The sequence below is a fragment of the Trichosurus vulpecula genome, chromosome 4 (genome assembly GCF_011100635.1).
Source record: "Trichosurus vulpecula isolate mTriVul1 chromosome 4, mTriVul1.pri, whole genome shotgun sequence".
NCBI lineage: Eukaryota > Metazoa > Chordata > Mammalia > Diprotodontia > Phalangeridae > Trichosurus > Trichosurus vulpecula.
In genome coordinates, this window is record NC_050576.1 from 212692001 (window position 1) to 212714620 (window position 22620).

At 34.3% G+C, this 22620-nt stretch overlaps 1 protein-coding gene across 1 annotated transcript in view; it reads left to right on the forward strand.

Moving 5' to 3' along the window:
- The window catches only part of BPTF (bromodomain PHD finger transcription factor), a 192208-nt gene that overhangs the window by 66745 nt on the left and 102843 nt on the right, over positions 1-22620 (forward strand). The window contains exons 2-5 of the mRNA XM_036758225.1: positions 1909-2731; positions 11856-12079; positions 19254-19469; positions 20031-20219. Of these exons, the coding sequence (XP_036614120.1) occupies positions 1909-2731; positions 11856-12079; positions 19254-19469; positions 20031-20219 (1452 nt within the window). The remainder of the gene's footprint in view (positions 1-1908; positions 2732-11855; positions 12080-19253; positions 19470-20030; positions 20220-22620) is intronic.

Sequence of the window (22620 nt, forward strand, 5' to 3'; positions counted from 1 at the left end):
AACAGCATGACTTATCAATACATTGAAAAAAATTGAAAGCATATACAATGTACAATACTTGTGGATCTCCCACTCATACAAAAGAGTAGTCTGGAAGAGTCTTCTTATCGTTCTTCGTTAGAGTCCTGCTTGATCTTTATAATTTTGTTATATTCGCTTTTTATTTATTTATTTTTTTGATGTGTGGTTATTCTTTCCATTTACATTGCTGTAGTTATTCTGTATATTGATTTTTTTGGCGGGGAGAGGTTCTGTTTACTTCACTCTGCATTAATTAATGTAGGTCTTTCCATGCTTCTCTGTATTCATCATATACTTGATTTCTTACAACAAAGTAGTATTTCATTTCATTCATATACCACAATTTGTTTAGCAATTTTCCAGTCTTTGTTTCCAATTCTTAGCGATCACAAAAAATGCTGCTATAAATATTTTAGTATATATGGGGACTTTCTTTTTATTAATGAGATTAATTGAGATATAAACCCAGTGATTGAATCTCTAGTTCAAAGTGTTTAGACATTTTAGCTGCTTTATTTGCATAATTAAAAATTACTTTCCAAAATGGTTGGAGCATTTCATAGTTCTACCAACAATGTATTGATTTGTATGTCATCCCACAACCCCTCCAGCATTGACTATTGACATTTTTTGTTATTTTTGCCAGTTTGCAGGTTATGCAGTAGAACCTCAGAATTTTGTTTTGATTTGTATTCCTCCTATTAATCGTGACTTGGATCATTCTTTCATGTAGTTGTAAATACTTCGGAAATTTTCTTTTGATAACTATTCATATCCTATCTACTAAAAAATGGCTATTAGTCATATATAGATATATAAGTGTATGTGTGTGGGGGGGGTGTGTGTGTGTGTGTGTGTGTGTGTGTGTGTGTGTATGTGTACCTCCACCTCCCTTGCACACACATGATACTAGACCCTTATCAGAGAAATATTATGGAAAGATTTTTTTTCTCATTCGACCATTTTCTTCCTTATTTGAAGTAAATTAATTTTATCTGTACTGAAGCTTTTTGGTTTCACATAATCAAAGTTATCTATTTTATCTTTTGTAATTGCCTCTATCTCTTGATTGGTTAAGAATACTTCTCTTACCCAAAGAGTTGAGAGGTATATGATCTACTCCACTTTTTTTGTCGTATGGTCTTTAATAGTAAGGTCCCACATCCATTTAGAATGTATCGTAGGAAATGGTGTGTGGGGTTGGTCTGAGCCCAGTTTCTACCAGATGGCTTTCCAATTTTCCCGGCAGTTTTTATCAAATGAGGACTTTTCTCCTACATACTTTGTGATTGATGGAGGAATAGTCTCACTTACTGAACATCAATCCTTTCATAGAAGACTGTCTCTTAATCTATTTGTTTGTGCAGGAAATAATTTATATTTTTCATTTAAAAGTAATTATGACCTTAACTTTGTAAGCCTTGTTTTTTTCATATTAACTGAGTCATTTCATTACTATGTGCCAGGCACTATGCTCAGGACTGAGGAGACAAAGGAAAGCAAAAGACTGTCCCTCAGTTTATTGGGAGAGATAAATGCAAACAACTATGTACATGAAGATTTATACAGTGTAGATGGAAAGTAATAATAGAGGGAAGGCACTAGAAGCCGGGGAAAATAAAGATGGACTGCAAAAGACCTGCCTGCTTAGCAGCATTTACCTGAATTTTTATTTCAGTTTTGGAATCTGTAAATTCTGAATTTGGATTTTTAATAATTAGTTTTTTAAAAGTTAAGATAATAAATTCCCTCACTTATAATGTTGAAGTTACTAGAAAATAGAAAGCTGATTTGTTTTCAGTGTTACGACTTAGGAAGATGGAAGATCCCTAGGTAGTAGGAAATATATAATAAATTGATTCGTAACTATACCAATTTTTTTTATAGGTAGAAGAAGACAGAGAGTACATCGCCCTCGTTCTCCGATATTGGAAGAAAAAGATATCCCACCTCTTGAATTTCCTAAATCCTCTGAGGACTTAATGGTGCCCAATGAGCATATAATGAATGTTATAGCCATCTATGAAGTCCTGCGGAACTTTGGCACCGTTTTACGCTTATCTCCTTTTCGTTTTGAGGACTTCTGTGCTGCTCTTGTAAGTCAAGAGCAGTGTACTCTTATGGCAGAGATGCATGTAGTGCTTTTGAAAGCAGTTTTACGAGAAGAAGACACCTCAAATACTACCTTTGGACCTGCTGACCTGAAAGATAGTGTTAATTCCACACTATATTTTATAGATGGAATGACATGGCCAGAGGTTCTGCGGGTATATTGTGAGAGTGACAAGGAGTACCATCATGTTCTTCCTTATCAAGAAGCAGAGGACTATCCTTATGGACCAGTACAAAATAAAATCAAAGTTCTGCAGTTTTTAGTGGATCAGTTTCTTACGACGAACATTGCTCGTGAAGAATTGATGTCTGAAGGGGTAATACAGTATGATGACCACTGTAGGGTTTGTCACAAACTTGGGGATTTGCTTTGCTGTGAAACTTGCTCAGCAGTATACCATTTAGAGTGTGTGAAACCACCTCTTGAGGAGGTACCAGAGGATGAATGGCAGTGTGAGGTCTGTGTGGCACACAAGGTACCTGGTGTAACTGACTGTGTTGCTGAAATCCAAAAAAATAAACCATATATTCGACACGAACCTATTGGATATGACAGAAGTCGGAGGAAATACTGGTTTCTAAACAGAAGACTCATTATGTAAGTATATTCCAGTGTACATGTAGTCTGAATAACAATGTAGTTTTGTTTTTGTATAAGAGGCTTTGATGTAAAGTTGCATTTTCCTTTTTGACTCAAAGTTGTGGTATAATGTATAATTATCATTTGTATTGTTGTAAAGTTAAATAATTTCTGATTTGCAAGGGCTATGCAGATTTTTAATGGTGGTTTTATAGCTAACCATTTTGTATACTCTGGCTTTTTTCTTTTGGAGGGGGAAAAATTAAGTGACAAAGGTGTTCCTAGCTCAATCTCCACATTTATTTAGCTAAAGCAGTAGCAGAAACCAATAGTGGCCAAAAATGGAAGCATAGGAAAAGATAGGAATAAACTTTTCATTTTAGGTATGTAATTATGTCATTACAAATGGCAAGAAAAGTATGGTTAATCATTTTTATGTTCCTAGTTTCTGTGTGTGTGTGTGTGTGTGTGTGAGAGAGAGAGAGAGAGAGAGAGAGAGAGAGATGTAATTAGTAAAAAGGCAAATTGTTAAGTTTTGAATGTTTCCTCTCCATGCACATTCATCTCTAAAGAAAGCTGCAAGTAAACAAGGCTGACCCAAAACAAATTTTTGAAGTGGTTAAAGTTTTTGTCTTGTCCCAAATCTCCCATTTCTGTGTTCTTTCTTCTCCATTACCCTGGAGGGTAATTAAGGGCAAATAAAATCTTTTATTTAGTAAACTGCTCCTCTTTGATACTTTCCACAAAAGTTTCATTGCCTTGGGTTGCCCTTCATTTATAAAGTTTCTTTTAGTTTTAAAATCCTATGATTCTACTTGTTTTGGAGTTGCAAGGTACGAGATATTGTGCTTAAAGGCACCTCAAGGGGCAGAGAGCAAAGAGAGAATTAATGTCTAAAATAGTAGTAGTCCAACACAATGACCACTATAGTTTGCTTGAAACCACTAAGGGGAATGGAAGAGGCTGGGAGGGACAATTAAAATGGAGAACACATGGAGCCCCAGTAACATAACTGTTAACAAATCCAGCCCAATATTTTCACCTTCCATTCTTCATGTGGTTTATTGATTATATAGTAGATTGGTTGCTCAAAACTTAAAATATTTTGGAGGGAAAATTTTCTTTTTTTTATTTTTATTTTTATTATTATTTTTTTGCTCTTTCTACTTTTTTTTTTAATTTAATATATTTAGTTTTCAGCATTGATTTTCACAAGAGTTTCAATTACAAATTTTCTCCCCATTTCTACCCTCCCCCCCACTCCAAGATGGCGTATATTCTGGTTGCCCTGTTCCCCAGTCAGCCCTCCCTTCTGTCACCCCACTCCTCTCCCATCCCCTTTTCCCTTCCTTTCTTGTAGGGCAAGATAAATTTCTACGCCCCATTGCCTGTATATCTTATTTTCTAGTTGCATGCAAAAACTTTTTTTTTTTTTGTTTTTGAACAACTGTTTTTAAAACTTTGAGTTCCAAATTCTCTTCCCTCTTCCCTTCCCACCCACCCTCCCTAAGAAGTCAAGCAATTCAACATAGGCCACATGTGTATCATTAGGTATAACCCTTCCACCATACTCATGTGGTGGAAGACTAACTATATTTTGCTCCTTTCCAACCCATCCCCCTTTATTGAATTTTCTCCCTTGACCGTGTCCCTTTTTGAAAGTGTTTGTTTTTGATTACCTCCACCCCCATCTGCCCTCCCCTCCATCATCCCCCCTTTTTTTTATCTGCTTCGGAGGGAACATTTTCTACAAATTAGTTTAAATTAAGGTTTATACTCTAATTTTTTTTTGTCATATTAACATATTATATGAAAATATTTTCAAATTTTCAAATAAGGATATATTTAGAAAGTAAAAATAAACTAATGGACATTTTCCAAAAATGACACTTTCTTATAAAACCAAAAAATAAACCAACCCTTCACAAAGCAAGTGAAAATTTAAAAACTTCAACCGAATAGGTAAATTCAGACCTTTTGGGATTGTGTGATTCATGTAGGCTTAAGGAAGCTAAGCAGCTATAAATTAATTTATGATGACCATTTGTGAAATTAAAAAAAAACATGTTATAGGCTGTTGGATTGTAGAAGAGAGAAACTAGTAAAGAATTCATGTTATATGCCAGCTAATATTTTAAATTTAAATTCATTTTTCATAAAAACTTTGTCTCCTGTTTTTAGAAAGAGAAATTTGTTCCTAAAATGTAGATACTGATTTTTTTGAATTGTTTTCTAATAGGGCAATACAAAACTTCACAATTTTTAGTTAAGTTGCTCTTTATATTCACGTAGGTACTATGCTGAATAGTCTGTTTTCTATGTAGCATCAAATAACACACTTTTAATTTTGTAATGGTGGTCCATATTGATGGCCATAGTAAATTTAAAGGATTTTATATGTTTTACAAAATAAAATATAAAACTTAAAATTGCACCCTAAATGCCCTTTTGGTAGGTGTTTTTTAAAACTATGTGAATTATTTAGAATTTTTGCCATTATTGTGTGGAAGCACATTGAATGCTTTTCATCTTTTGTATCTGTGTAAAGACAAGTTATTATTGCATCCTAAGAGCTCTACAAACCCCAAAGCAAAAGGTAAGAATCTGTGAAATGTGCATGGGTCCAGTCTGTCTAAAATAAAGTGAAAATAAAATCTGACTGAATTAACAATTCTTAGTTTTAGTGTTCTGGAGTTTGCTTGAAAATAGCACAATGTCCTTTGCAATTAGACGTTTCATTTTGTTTCTGTATCATGCTTGGCACATAGTAGGCCCTTGTTGAGTGGTTGGAAGATCCCACCATTCATAGAAAATCCCTCTCTTTTTTTCTTTTTTTGGAGGCACTTGTGATTAAGTGGGTCACACAACTAGTAAGTGTCTGAGGCTGGATTTGAACTTATGTCTCCTGACTCTAGGACTCGTGCTTTATTTATTCCACCACCTAGCTACCCTGAAAAATCTCTGTTCAACTTGAATTTCTCCATTATTTTTTCAAACGTCTTTGCCTCACCTGATTTTTAGGGTTAGAAATCTGTTGAAGATTATCTTTGTTGTTAGATCTTTTAAACAATCTTGAATAATTTTGATGAGTGAATGAGAGCCATCCTGTTGGAAGACAACCTTAAAGTCGTTTTGCTCAACCAAATCAAATGTATCATTGCTTTTTGTTTTGTTTTTAAATAATCAAAAAGCAGTAGAATCACGTATCCTTTAGTGATCTTTCAGAGAGGGAATTGTGTGTTGGTAGTGATTTGATCCCTTGTGAAATGTATCTTGTGAAAGCCTGCCTTTTCCTTATTAAGATCCTCCTTGAAGGTGCCCTTTATGTGTGTTATAACTTATTTTCATAATAATTTTATGTAGATGGGAAAGTTATATATTTTGCTAGTTGGTGGTGGTATTTTCTGAGACCACTTTATTTTATGCATTAATGAGGCATGAGATTTTTTTCCCATAGTTTTGTCATTTTTCCCCCATTCTCTTTCAAATTCTCTTTGTGAATCAATCTCTCAGTGCCCCCACAATTGTTTTGCCCCCAGCATGGATTTCCTTGGTCTATACTTGGTCAAATCTAGCTGCTGCCTCCTGGAAGAGATCCATAACGACTCAAAAGGGTTTGACCTTACTATCCACACAAGAAAAACTGAGTGGATGAAGAAGGTGTATTGCCCAGGTTAAGATAAACATTTAGATGTATAACTTGTAGAGCTTGCCAATCAGTATATATGTCTAGGACTAGTAACAATAGATGAAACTAAGTAGGAAAAGGAGAGCAGCTAGATTGTCTTAAGGAAATTGCAAAACTCCCTTGGTAACTCTAAATTTCTTCCAGTAATAAATAACACCAGTATCTTACCTTTTGCCATAAGGCATGAAATATAGCAGTCTCTGAAGGAGTGAAATATTGAGGAGGCACTTAGTAGATTTGAGTAGACTATATAAGAAATGAAGAACAGAATAAAGGATGTCATCAGAAAAATGTATTTGCAATAAAAAGATGGATTGGTCACATGATTAAGAATAAGGGGTAGATATCCTAATTGGTGGTATCGTTTGGATATTAGGAGAAAGCAAGAAGGCCTCTGCCATATTGGGTGCATCCTAGCATTGAACTTAGGAGAGGATGGAGGCAATAGTTGCAGAGGTTGGGCAAGCAGAGATGGATCGTGATCTTTAATATTGCAGGAAATACTCAAATCAGTTGGATCCTAGAACTGTTTAATAGTGGTATTACACAAGCCATGGATGACTACAAGGCATGGAACATAGGGTGGTGCATGAAGAATTGAAAATTTGAGATTAAGTGCTGATAATTTAAAGCCAGTAAAGTTATCTATTGTTGCTACGTGATACAGTAGAAAGGACATTGGCCTGAAAGATAGGAGAACCTATCTAGTAAGAAATCTACCACTAACCTAAGTTTTGTGGCCTTTGGCAGGTTGTTTGAACTCCGGACTTTTTGGTCTTTCATCTTTCTGGTCTTTCGTCTTTGGTGTTTCATCTGTGCATCCTTAAGCTTCCTTACTACTCTTTACATTCTCTAATTTATTCTTTATACTATTCCACAACTTTGTTAAAATGAACATTGATTAAGCATCTACTTTTTATGTAGAGTTGTGGTAGGCTTGAAATAAAATTCTATCATCCCTGCTTTTGATAATTTGAGTAGATTATACAAAATATATACAAGGAACAAATGAAGAATAATTCTGTTTATCTGGCACAATAGGTGTCAACAATTTTGTTTCTTGTTCTCTCTTTTTTTAAAGTAATGGTAAACCTGTAGGTATTTTGGTGTACAAAAATAGATATAGTCCTGACCCTTGAAGAGTTTACATCGAAGTTACAAAAACTTAACCTTTTGGTTAGAAATAGTTGGTTAAAGGCATATGAGATAGGTTTTTATTTTTAAAGAGGCAAATTAACTTTGAGATAAACAGGTCACCTTTATTAATATTTATTAATATTTCTGTTTCTGTCTTTCTTGTCTTTTATTACTTGTGCCTGTCCCTTTCTTGGGAACTCCTATCAGTTAAATCTCATCTTTGTTTCATCTTCCATTGCTGGTAATCATCTGTAACATGGAAAATAAAATAGAGCTATTAGACCTAAAATGGATTATCCCTTCTTTACAGATTAGGAAACCAAGACTGGTAAAGGTGAAGTGGTTTACTCAGGGTCACAAAACTAATAAGCATCAGCCATGTCTTATGATTCCAAGTCCATTCTCCTTTCTAGTTTGCTGTGCTGTCTTGCTTTTTGCCTATAAATATACTCAGGTCTTCTTTTTAAAAAAATCTTAAAAAAAAATGTTCGTCACCCTAACAATTCATGTCCTTCTCTTCTTCACAATAAAATTTATGGAAGGTATAGTCAACATTCGAGCCCTTCCTCAATAGTCATTTGCTCAACCCTTTAAATTCTGACTTCCAGTCTAACTACTTTACCATTAATTAACCTCTTAATTTTAAAAATTTATTTATAATTGTTATCCTCCTTAACTTCTCCACAGTATCTAACACTATGGACCACCTACTACTTAATAGTCTTTCAGTACCTTCTATGACATTGCATCTTCCTTGTTATCTTCCCTAGCTATTTGTTCTTTCTGTCTCCTTTACTGATTTCTCTTCTTTCCCCTTTAACACTGGTATTTCCCAAGACTGACTTGTAGGAAGGTCTTCCTGTAAGGAAGCTCATCCTTTTTTTGCTGGTGTTAATTAAAGAGCACCAGAATGGCAGTTAGGACTACTGTATCCTAATCTGGGTTCTGTGACTAATTAAACTTTGCAACTGTGGTCCATATTTTGCTTATCACTAAAATGAGAGGGCTGGACAATGTGGTATCTTATGTTTTTGCAACTTATCTGTCCTTGCTGTCCTTGATGCTATATAAGCTCTTCCCAAGTCTGTTATCCACAGCTCTTTTCTCCTGAAGGACTGAACTTATATTTTCAGTTGCCTACTAGATATCTCCACCTGGATGTCCTACTTTCTTCATAAGGTCATCATTTCTAGTATGGAATTTTTTCTCCCAAACCTGCTTTCCTCCCCCACTTCCCTTTTTCTGTTACTAGTATCATTTTTCAGGGCGTTTGTGCTTGCAACTTTAATGTTATCTCATACACCTCTCTTTCCTTTGACCGTCGTATACAGTTAGTAATCTTAAGGGCAGAGACTATTCCTACTTCTCTTCCTCTAGAAAGCATCAAGTAAGCATCTATTTAATGTTGTTGTTGAATGCTTTTTTCTTCTGTGATCCTGATCTTTAGACCATTCCATTATTTATAGTCATACTGTATTCAGTTGGTTTTTATAAACTATGGACATAAAAAACTGATGAATCAATTCATGCTGCAGGATGAATTCACAACTTAAAGAATTCTTAAAATTAAAAGCATCCTTGGTACTTACTGTTAAATATTTTTCTCTTTTCTACCTCCAAAGATATTTTTAAGACATTACATCTATATTTGGACCTTTAAAATTTTAATGATAGGATTATACTGAATGTCTAGTCTGAGGAAAATTAAACATTTTTTGAAAATTATCTTTCATAAAATAAAACCATGACCATTGTCATTCTCTGTCAGAATTTTTTCTCCATTTTTAGAGTTTTTGAAGCTTGCCTCTTTGAAATTTATGTAATTTTCCCCACTTTTTTTAGTAATGGAAAAATATTGAACTTTGAGAAATAAGTGTATGTCATTCAGTTAAATTCAAATGAGTAAGCATTATCAAATGCATTTGGTGTTTAGAGTACTATGGTAGTTGCTTAATACTTTTATATTTTTATGGCAGTTTTAACTTTTCAAAGTTTTTTTTTTCCATGTTTCTCATTTGATTGTCACAAACTTATGAGGTTGTAGGGCAGGTGAGTGATATTATCTCAGTTTTATAAATAAAGAATCTAGGTCTCAGAGTAAGTTACTTACCCAAAGTCATATAGCTGGTAAATGGCCTTGCAGGGCCTAGAGCTTAGACCTTCTGATCCTTAATTCAGCAGCATTATCCATATAGTATTTAGCAAGATTTTATTTTTGAATATTAAAAAAAATTAAGCTATATCTTGTCTCTGGATACTATTTCCCTAGTTCTATATTGTTGCTGGTTGTTTTTTTTTTTTTTAACATAATGCTGTAAATGTATTAAGTTTTCAACAAATGATTATTTATTCAGTGTTATTGGCCACTTAACCCTGCTCTTCTCTAGACTCATAGTATCATTGATTTAGAGCTGGAAGGGACCTTAGAGATGATTTAGTTCCAGCTGTCTCCAGCCTCAACTGAGGTTTAGAAAGGTTAAGTGACTTGCTCAGGGTCACACTCAGTAGGTGGTAAGTGGCATAGCTGGCATTCACACCCTGGCCCCCTCTCTTCAAATGCAGTGCTTTTTCCGCTACACCACACTGACTCTGTAATTATTTCTTGAATATTTTTGGTTTTGTGAGCAGGGCTTTAAGTGTAGAATTTATTTCTTGATCCATGGCATCCCTATTTTGAAAACTGGTTTCTGGAACCTTTTGCAAAACATAATAAATAATATTATAATTGATAAAGACAACTTAGTAAGTACAGATACTGCTTTTTAAAATCTTGCAGTATACCTAAATGATTAAAAGGGCTGGTCATGAGCTAATAGTTAGGATAGAAATAAAATAATTTTGTGTAATTTAATATTAATGGTAATGCAAGTATGACTAGTCACCATATTAACCCCATTGTCAGTCCCAGCTAGTCATAAAGAAGTTGTTGGGAATAGCTGTCAGGAAATGGAATGTAGAATGATGAAGGAGGAAAAAGCAATAGCAAAAGGTTAATGTAATAAGTTTTTTTAGTCATTGATGGCTCTTATTTTTTATCATGTTCATTTCCAGATATCTCTCTCTCTCTCCTGTCCCCTACCCACCAAACCTTCTCTTATAACAGAGATTCTAAAAAGAGGGAAAATAGCTTGGCAAAACTGACCACTATATATTACCCTGGTTTAACAGCAGATGCAGGGTTCTACATCCTTAGTCCCCACTTCTGCAGTGAAGTGGGGAAAGCACATTTTCTCACCTCTTCTTTGGGGCCAAATTTGGTCTTTCTAATTGGAGTAAAAAAATTTTTTAACAGAAAAAAATTGAATTAATATGGAAAGCAGGAGACAATTTTGGAAGGTGTTGATCTAGCCAAAAACAAATGTGGCTGGTTTAGTATATTAAGCTAGTGAATCTTGACATTTTTGGAGTTTTAACACTGTTTTACTGAAAGTTTGACTTAATTAGTTTTTCCTTTCCAAAAAATGTTGAGTGATATAAACCTAGAGGACCTTCTAAATAATCTTTTATTCACTACCTTCCTACCACAGAAAAGAAGAAAATATTTTGCAAATGCTTCTGTGAATCTGGCACAAGACTATAATTTACTTTGTTAAAGAAAGTCTGTATGTGCTTATAGGGATGGATACTACTATCCCAAGGTGAGAGCCACCCCTCCATTTACGTTACTGTGTATATGTATATATTTATACAGAAACATTGGTAAATGAAGAGTTTCACTTATATTTCTTTTTTCTAATAACTGGAGCTTATCTCTTTCTCCACCCATTTCTAAGCTACCAAAGTTTTAAAATTTTTAACCATTTTGATGGAAATCATCACTTAACTATTTTTGATGGCTTGGGTTATCAGAAACATTCAAGGCTATTGAGCTGTATAGGGTTATTTGTACATAGCAGATTGCTAAGAGTTTTAATTGTCCTGTATTTAGGATTTTGTCCGACTGTCAGAGACTGACGTTCTTTTGTCAGTCTGCTTTCTTCTGTCTTCTCCTCTTTTACTTACTTTTGACTTCTGATTTTCTGTAGATTTGAAAAGCATTTGTCAAGCTTGTTATATTTGTGTATAAAGTAAGCTTAAATAGGTTCTGAGTGAGGGACTAGTTCAGCTTTAAATAAAATCCATGGACTCTAAACCATCTATTTATGCCCCTTATTGGCCTTCCCTCACCTTGGCCTTCCCAACCTTTTGTGTTGTTTTTGCTTTTTTTTTCTCCTTTCTGCTTTTTCCAAAGATAGATGAGGTTTGCTAGATGAGTAACTACCACATAAATATGTTGTTAATGTATATGTTGAGAGTATTTTACATTTTTTCTTACAGAGAGGAAGATTCAGAAAATGAAAAGGATAAGAAGCTTTGGTACTATAGCACAAAGGTCCAGTTGGCAGAATTAATTGATTGCCTAGATAAAGATTACTGGGAAGCTGAACTTTGTAAAACTCTAGAAGAAATGCGTGAAGAAATTCATCGACATATGGATATAACTGAAGACCTGACTAATAAAGCACGTGGAAGTAACAAATCGTTTCTGGCTGCTGCAAATGGTAAGAGAATTTGTCTGTTATACTTGAAACCTACTGGTAATGTAATTTCATTATAAAACTTGAAAATGTATAAGAAATATCAAGTATTTTCCTTTGTTTCGCCATATAACTTTGTATTTCTCCATTGTTAACAATATAGATTAAAGACATTATATGAAATTTCATCTTGTATTATGCCTCAGTAGTTAGTGATGTTCTGTAAATGGCTTCTAATTGTAATTATTATTTTAAAGTGTATGTAAAGGTTATATGAACATTTGAGATTGGGTGTTTTTAAACCTGCTCAGCATGTGTATACTCAGCATCTAACATTATTGTAATGGGGAGAAGTAGAAATTGCTGTAAAACTAAATAATATATTTACAGCTAAACTCTTATGATGGGGACAGTTTGGATAAAAATCCAAAGTTTGATCTTTTGTTTCTTAGGATATTTAGTTACTCATATTCACTAGACTGTGAGCTATAATCCAACCTCAGTTATTTTATGCCTACTTTTGGGGGGAGGGGAAGAGCACGTGTGGAATTTCAATAAATGCATTTCTAAGGTAACCGAAGTTTATCTCTGAAATTTTCCTACCATTTTCTTTCTGCTGAGTGGTTATATTTTTTAAATGAATGATTACATTTAATACCATCACCAGAATCAAGTAGCTGCTCTCAATATTTCCTTTGGAGTACTGAACTTGGAGTCAGAAGATCTACATGAAAGTTCCTGCTTTGCTGCTCAATATCTGTGTGATCTGTGACAACTCAACCTCTAAGAGCCTCAATCTATAAAATATAGTTTATTACTATATGGTTCCAAATATAGGCTCTCTCAAAATTTATACTGCATCTATAAAATGAAACCTCTTTCAATGGGAAGAAAAAGGAGGGCATGCTCTAAAAAACCATTTCACAGAATTATCATATTAAAAATTTACTCTAAATTTTTTATGTTTTTTTATTCAATAAAGATCTATTATTACTTTTGCTACCTTTGACTTTGTCACTTTTATTGTCAGCCTATCAGTGATAATGTGAAGCTTATGTGGGTTTTCTATAAGCCAGATCTAGGGAAAAGTGAAACCTATTTTCAAATTCTTACTGTCTGCCTTACAAGACTGTTGTGATGTGTGTAATGTATGAAAAGTACTTTTTACCTGGAAGGAATTTTGTGTAGCTTGTGCTACTTTAAAAGAGTGTTCATTGTGGTTGTCATGTGCATAATGTTTCATACTTTGATGAAAAGAACAAAAATATTTGTTTACATCTGTTTAATAATTTTAATAGTACTAATAATTTACATGTATAAACATACATTCCTCCCAACCCATCGAAGTATGTAGTGCAAGGAGTTATTCCTTTTGGACAGATGGAGAGCCTGGGTTTCAGGAGAGTGTGACTTTGCCTTGACCATCCCCATCAGTCATTGTCTCAGGTAGCTGGTAAAGATTAGGACTCTAAACTCTCTTAATTCTTGCACTGTCTCCACTCCATGTTGTCCCTCAGTATAAGCATTTGTCAAAATAACCAGGTAATATTTCTCTGCTTAACGAAAAATAGACCTAGTAGTACACTGTTTTCATTAGAAAATCGTCAAATATAAACTGGCTTTGTTTTGAAACATTTAAAATGTTCCGTTTGTAAATGCTTTTATCATAGGTCATAGACAACCTAGAAGTTGGAAGGAACCTCAGAGGCCAACTTGTCCAGTTCTTTCATTTGATACAGTAGATGAAGCTCTGGGGTCCGTGGAGGTTAAGTGACTTGCTCAAAGCCCCACAGTTAATGAATGTCTGAAGTGGTATTTGAACCCAGGTCCTGTAACTCCAGAGTCATTGCTCTTTTACACTGTATTATATAATCTCCCATATTGGTTTAGTTTTAAAGTCAAGAGAAAATTTATAGTAAAAATATAATTTCTCTCCATAATATCTTCATATTATTCATAATATCATTCTGAGAATTAGAACTTCTTTGTCTTTAGTCAAATAGTTTTGTCTCTGAATTTACTTTTGCTTTTAGGATGAAAATTTTATCACTGTCTTCAGAGTTTAGGTATCAGGAAACAAATGTTTACCTCTCATTTTCTGGGCCTCCATATTTTGACTAATACTTTTTTTGTTTCATTAATTTCACAGGAGCAAGTAGAAATGGGATTTAGCATTGGAGAACATACAACTAAATTTGGATAATTGTGATAATTTGGACAAAAGACCAAAAAATATTATATTTGTTGAATTGCATACAAGCATGCTTTTTCACAAATATTGAGTCTGTTTTTATTTGGGTATTCTACTGATTGAAATTTTTTTTGAGGCAATCAGGGTTAAGTGACTTGCCCAGGGTCACACAACTCGTAAGTGTCTGAGGCCAGATTTGAATTCATATCCTCCTGACTCCAGGGCTGGTGCTCTATTGATAGAATTTTTTATCACCAATTAGATACCATGTGTTTTAATACCTGGTTCTAATGATGATCTCCCTAAATCAGTTGAAGATTTACAAAATGCTTGTAATTGGCATAACCAATTTTTAAATCCAAACCAGAATATTTGAAAATTTTGCTTTGGCAACTTAAAATATTGCCTTTGCTTACTGTCAAAGAATATTTCTCTATAGTCTTGATTTTAACTGAGAGTTCGGAATTCATAGGGTTGGTTTCCCAGAGTAAACAGAACAAGATTAATGGAATTAAGTAGTTAAAAATCAGAAAAAGTAAAATCCCATCTTCTCAATTGCAATAATCAATTTTGAGAGTAGAATAGATTAACCAAAATAGCCATTTAAATATATTCAGAAACAACTTGTAAAAATTGGCTCTAGATTCCACCCAATTGTGTTCCTCGAACCCAGGTTGGAGCCAAAATACAAACTATTACCTTTTTCTCCTCCTGGATAGCTTGAAGTTACTACCCTCTTTTATCATTAGATGGCAGTTCCAGTAAGTAAGCCAGCCTGATATGGGCAACTAGCCCTTTGACTCAGAAGAAACATGAGTACTTTTTAAGAACCATTGAATGAACAAAATTTGAAGCATTGGAAAATAGGGACATGAAATTGTTGTTCAGGTAATTAATTTTTTTTTTCCATCTGGACCTGTAACCATGTAAAGATCTGACTTCTTTCACTAATAAAAATCAGCAGCTTGTTTGCACTTTATGGTGTGAAGAGAGTCGCCTGGGGTTCTTTCTTGTTAAGTGATTGGCTCATTATTCTACTACCAGTGTTTCTAGTGTTAGTCAGCAGAGTGTGAAGCCAGCTTTTTTTGTCTCCAAGGCAGGCTCTTTGGTTACTATATTTTGCATCCTTTCTTAAAAGCCTTAAATAAAGCAGCAGATTTTTATAACAATTTGTATTCTTTAGTATTTAACTACCATGCAAGTCTACCTTACAGTAAAACAAACATTTATTATTTCCTTACTCCCACCCTTTCTTTTGGTTACCCTCAATAAAAAATGAGACTTCTAAGATGCACCTAGCCAGTAATACCTTTGCTACTGGCTATTAACACCTTCTTCATTTAGGTTCTAGTTTGTTTAGCAAATAATTATATTCCTTTCTCTTAGAAAGTCATAGAGAATTGAAGTCTTTCTCAGATTCATATGCTCCCTTAAAAACTACTAAGTTTCTTGAAATTTTTAGTGATTCAGATGCTACAAAATAATTTCAGAAAATACTTCACCTCGTGTTTTTTTTTAAAAAAAAACCAACCGGTAAGCCTTTATTAAGTGTTTGATATGTGCTTGCACTGTGTTAGACACTAGGGAACCCTGCTCTCAAGGAACTAGTAGTCTGTTGGCAAAAATGGCATGCACATATTCAAGTAAACACATACATATACAAAGTAAATGCAAAGTAAAAAAAAATTTTAGGAGAGAAGTAGAGGGAGGCATTTCTGCTGGGGAGCTCAACAAATTCCTCCTGGGGGAGGTGAGCTATAGCTGAGCTTTGGAAGAAGCCAGGGATTTTAGATCACCTCCTGTTTTTAATTGGATGGCTCTTAATCCAGAAAATATTGTGGTCATTAGGAAATCTGTAGTCAGGATACACAAATATGCATCCAAATAAAGAAGTTTTAACCCTACTTTTAGCATTTGGGTTTTATAATGGTTTGTTTTCTTTGAATTTGGAATTTATTTCTGTGCTCATTAATTGCCTCAGTTTACATATACTTGAGATTTGTGTTTTAATTCCACAACTCTCCCAAGAATTCTTTTTGACCCCTTTGCACTATGTCTTGTATCTAGCATATTTCAAAGTCTATAGATTTTATAGTTTTTGTTTGAATATGGTAAAGTAGATGCAGAAGTAGGGAAAAAAAACTGATTGTCATAAGAAGGAAAGGTGAAAAAAAAGAATAATTACAGTTTAGGGGAGACATAAAGGTTTATGAGAAAAAGAATGAACCAAATAAGCATTTTCCTAGATTACTGTGATTGGGAAACATTAATAGATAATATCATAAAATTTGGTCATTGTAGCATTGAACTTCTTTTATTTCTGTAGATTGTAGGAAAAGCCAAAATGAGACATACTGTGACTAGTTCACACTGATAAGGTTAAAGAAAATAAAGGGAGAAGACAAAAAATGAAAAGCAGCGGGGAGATGGAGGGTAGAATAATAAAGTATGGCAAACATGTTTTCTAATGGCCTTGAGAGCTCAGAAAGGTTACATATGTCTGGCTTGGTCATGGTGACAGACATGACCTGAGACTAGAATCGAAGTCTCCTAAGTTTGAGTCCTAGTGTTCTTTGGAGTTTCTTGAGTTTAAAACCATGACCTGTCTGTTCATGAAACTTCCTCAAATCTTCATTTGGCCTTTGACTCTGCCCCCTCTTCAATATCTCAGTAACCTAACCTGATATACACAGGAGTTTAGAGGATAGGAGGAAGCAAGAGAAAGGGAAGAGTATCAACATTCTAAGACAGACTTTGCCAAGAAAGTCAGTGTTTAGGTGTTCATTTTAAAGACCCTTTGAAACTTTCCCTGTATTCTGAGTTTCAGAATCATTGATATAAAACAGCTTTAGATGAAATTGATTGATCAAAGAGGATAAAAGCTAAAATAAGAAAACAGTCAATCTTGTTCTTTGTAAAAATTGTGCTTTTACCAGTTTTTATACTTGTGAAAACTTATAGAGGAAAGTAAAGACTGGCAGGATGTCTTGAGATCTTGTCCTGATCGAGATGTTTATAGTTAAAATTAATTTGCTTAAATGCTGAGCATTTTCATTAAGTCAGGTTTCCATTGAACTTGTCTGCAGAAACTCATTACTTTTAAAATTTCATATCTGTTAGCAATATATAAGTAATGCTTGAAACTGTTGTGATTTCTTATAGATTGTAAACCCTTTTGTTTAGAGTTAGAAGTAGGGGGAGGAATGGTGATATTTTGGAAAGAGAGGATCAGAAAAAAGAATAATTATAGGTTGCGGGAGACAGAGGCTTATAAAAAAAAGAATGGGGGGCACCTAGGTGGTACAGTTTATAGAGCACCAGGCCTGGAGTCAGGAGGGCCTGAGTTCAAATGCAGCCTCAGACCCTTAATAGCTGCGTGAACATGGGCAAGTCACTTAACCCCTTTCCTCTCCACCTATCCCTTCCGACCCCTTTAAAAAAAAGAATCAAGTAGACATTTTGCTAAATTACAGTGATTCAGAAATGGTAATAGATATATACAATGAAGTTTAGTTATCATAGCTTGAATTTTTTTATTTCTGTAGATTGTAGGAAAAGTTGAAGTGAAAACATACTGTGACTAGATCAATTAGCAAATAGATTGGCTGCCTCAGTAGATTTTCTATAGAAATTTCAGTCTGTTTTATTAAAATTAATATTCATTGCTTACAAGGCATCCAGGATAGTCTTAGAAACATAGATGAATATAATTTATTTTGCTTTCTTTGATAGCTGAAGCAGAAAGGATGTTAACAATTTATAATGAATCATTACAACCTATGATTGTGCTTTAAAACTGAGATTTGAATTTCCATGTATAAAGACCTATATCTGCATCAAGTCTAATCTAATCCAATAAACATTTATTGTTAAGCACCTTCTCTGTGCTAGGCCCTGTGATTATATTAATAATGCTGGGAATACAATTAATAAAAGTGCCTGATCTCAGGAAGCTTTTTAAATCTAATAGCATTAGATAATGTTTGACTCTGTTTCATCTTGAGTTTTTAATCGTAATTAGCTATTTTCTTACTAATTCCTTTTCTCCTTGGCTTTGTGTGTATAGTGCTGGACTTGGAGTGAAGAAGACCTGGGTTCAAATTATACTTCAGTACATACTAGCCATGTGGCCTTCAGCTAGTCACTTAACCTCTCTGGTCCTCAGTTTCTTTATCAAAAAAACGAAGGGGCTCACCTTGATGACTTTAAAGGCTCTTCCAAACCTTAATTCTCTGATCCTTTCTAGCCACCTCCTGAATTCTCTGTCAGTGTCATAGTACCAGTGATATTTGAAATGTGACAGAAAAGTAATTGACCTAAAGAATGTTAGTTAGAACTTCTTCAGGAGCCTTAGAGATTATCTAGTCCAACCCTCTGATTTTACAGATAAAAAAATCAAGTCTCTTGGGGTTATAGATTATATAAGATCACAGAAGAACTGGAACCAAAATTCTCTTGTTCCAAGGTTTTATTCCTTGTCAGAAGACAGTTGAGCATCTGCCTTAAAACAAACAATTTTACCACAATTTCAGGAATTAGGAATATTTTATTCACAGTGAAAATAGGATTTATAGTTAATGCTTTTATCTTGGTAGAAAAGGACTATTAAGTTGTACATTTAAAAACTGACACTATTTGGATATGTATCTAAAAATATTCATACAAGGGGTCCCAAAAATCTTAGTACAGTTTTTGGCTTTTAAAGTTTTAAAAACTTAAAACTGCACTAAGATTTTCTGGGACTCTCTGTATATGAACATTTAATAATTTTTGTTTCCTGAAAACCAATAGACTTTCTATTTATTTTACCCCTTCTGTAGCTTAAATGAGAATTTCCACAAACTAACTATTCATAAGTAGATTTGTATCAATTATTTTCAGCTTTTAGCAATTGCTTTTCTAATGTTGGTTTCTTAACATTTTCTTAAAAACAATAACAAAGCCTTCAGTATTTTGTATGGATGCTTCGTGTATCTAGTTTAAAATTTTGAACTCTTTACTACATAGATGAAATTTTGGAAGCTACCAAATCCAAAAAGGGAGGTGACATTGAAGATGCTAAGAGTCCAGTTCCAGAAGAAGCAGACAAGGACAAAAATGAATCTGAAAATAATAGCCAAAAAGATTCTGAGAAAAGCAAAGAAGAGCTTTCAGATCAACCCCAGGAAAAAAACAAAGAAGAAAAAACATCTGGTGGTGATTCTGAGAAAGGAAAACCAGAGGGTAAATAAACTACTTGGTTTTAAAAAGCTTTCTATCGGAAGTGTTATATATGAAGCATAGGTTTGTTTTTTTTTTAACCTGGAGAATTATGAAGAATATACTGGGGTTTTTTTTAAATAGCACAAAACCACTTAAATTTATATTGGTGGAATTTAGACATTTTAAGTATTTCATATATGATAATTAGTAGTCAGTAAGTATAATAATGCATCTACTCAAAATTCTTTCAGTTTTTCAGACCAGCATTTCCTTTTCATGAGATATTATGCAGAAAATAAAGTATTTTTCTAACAGAATACATACATACATGATGCTAAAAGAATTAATGGTTTGCTCATCTTTGTTATATTTCTTGTGTTAACTTCTTGAATGTGTTGACTTTGTGTGAATAATCTATTGTTAAAATAACATACAACAGAATTGCCAGAGAATGGTCAATGGTGAATTGTGTGGATCACTGATATTCCATTTTTCAGCAGTTGATTTTCTTTAGGTATGGCCAGTCCTGCCAAAGGAATTTTAAAGAATATCTTTAAAGTTTTGTTGTACATTTTACTGTAGAGCCAAAAGATGTTGGGGATAAAGGTAACTCTCTGTCAACAAATACTGGCGACAACACAACAAATACTTCTTCAGGAGAAACTAGTCCCCCTGAAGGGAAGAGCACAGTGGGGTGCCCCTCAGAAACTCATGATAGCAACAACATGGCAGAGAAGAAGGTGGCTCCTGAGCTACCCCAGGATGTACCAGGTACAGAGGGCAATGTATCAGTGCCTCTGTAATGGGGAGGGGAGCGGGGTGTTGGTTAGTAAAAATCTTGAACATCATCTTGAAAAACACCTACAGAACTTGTTTATTCATGTTCCATGTTTATAGTGCCATCCTGGACTGCTATGTTGTCACCTAACATTTAGAGTTCAATAATGTTTTTATAATTAGTGCTTGAAATTTATTATGACCATTCATGCTTTTAAAAGTTTACTACAATTATTATTTTATTTTTTAATTTTATAATCATTTACATATTCTTTCATCATCAAAGTAGTCTTTGGCATACTAATAGCTCTGTGTTAAATGACTTAACCTTTTTAGTTCTTTATGTACTAATACATTTTGTGTCTGCATGTGCTTAGGTAGTTCTTTTTAAGGCTTCAAACCAGGATACTAGTACAAAATTCCTAAGATATTACAGACCTTTTAAAAAAAATCTTAAATTTTTACAAAGAGGCCCTAATTGTCCAGGAAAAAATGTAAGACGTTCTACTACTTTAAGCTCTTCTCCTTGGAATTATGCCATTGTATAATTATTATGTTTATTTTCACAAATTCGTTGTCAAATATATCTGTCAAGAGAGATATCATAGAAAATGCCTATAATGTGGGAAGAAGAATCGCAACAGAGATGCCCATATTTTCATAGGATGAATTTGGCTTGTGTAGACAGAGTCTAGACTGTACAAAAGAGGAGCCAATACTGGCTCCTGACATGGCCTCAGATATCTGAATATAGATACACAAAGTATGAATGACAAGGAAATGACGAGACAAAAGAGACCATAACTCAAGAAGGTACATTGAAGTCCTCAGGTGTCACTGGGAAATCCGTGACTTGAATAAAGTTCTAGAAGGCTATACTTTATTCAAAAGAAACAAGAGGAGGTGAAAGGAGAGAGGGTAAGAGCATTGTATAGTAAGCCCAGTTTGTGCAAGGGAATCCATTAACTGGAAAAGAAGAGCATGGTAGAAAATATTGGATTAAAGATTAACGAGGCAGTAATGAAAGCTTTAATGTCATTGGAGTAGATAGAAGTAGAAATTAGATGGAGAGTTCAAGAATCAGGTCACAAGCCTGGTATGAAGGTATGATAGAGCACTTAAGGAGGACTTCACTTATCTACAGTCTCTCATTTTGCTTCTGCATTCTTTATCAAGGAGAACCATTTTGAACTAGAAAGGATAGAACAAAAATGGCTAATGGAAAGTTCAAATGTGAGATAAATAGGGAACTAGTAAGAGTTGACTTCATTGATATCAGGTCAGTAGGCCTACATAGTCTACATCCCAAGGTACTGAAAGACCTGGCAGGGGTGATTGCTGAGCCCTTTTCTCAGTGATCTGGGTAGAAGCACCTATCAAATTTGCAAGTGACACAAAGTTGAGTTGAGATAGCTAACACAATTGATGACAAAGTCAGAATTCAAAATATCTTGATGGCCTAGAACATTGGACCAAGTTTAATATGTTGAAACTTAATTAGGGATAAATGTTGCTATATACTCAGATTCAAAAAATTAACCTCACAAGTGCAAGATGGGATATGTGTGGCTGAATTACAATTTGTTAGTAAGAGATTTGTAAATTTTAGTGGACTGCAAACATTGTCTTAGACTATAAAGACAGCATTAGGAGTGATGAACAGAAATGTGCAGAAGCAAATTTGACTTGGTATAAGAAAGACCTTCCTAACATTCAGAGTTGTCTGAAATCAGTCAATAAGTATTTATTAAGTGCTTGCAATTTGCCACTTGCCATGTTAGGTGCTGAGAATACAAGTACAAATACAGTAAAAGTACAAGTACAATTACAAATACACAAACAATGAAATTACATTGTAATGGAGAGACAAGGTCAGTAAATCTGGCAATTAAGTAACTTTGGAAAGAGCTGTTGAATGATAGAGTGGAAGCCAAACTATAGGGAATTAAGAAGGGAGTAAGAAAGAAGTGGAGACACTTACTGTAGATGCCCTTCTTAGGGAATTTGGCCACAGAAAGGAAGAGAGATATTGGATGATAGTGGGGATGGTTGGACCAAGTTAGGGCTTTTTGAAGATGGAGTGGACATAGGTGTGTTTTTAGCCGATAGGGAAACAGCCAGTGGACTTGGAGAGATTGAAGATATGTGAGAGTGAGGTTGATAGAAGAAGCAACCTGTTGGAGAAGCTGAGGTGGAATGGGATCACTTGTGCATGAAGAGGAGTTTGCCTTTGTAAAGGAGAAGGGCCACCTTTTATGTCAGACCAGAACGAAGGAGGAGATAATGGTGGAAGGCATCTGGTTGATATGAGGTGAGGTTGGAGAGGAGAAGATGGTAGCTCTTAGCAAATGACCACAAATTTTCATTGCAATATGAGGCAAAATTCTTAGCAGAG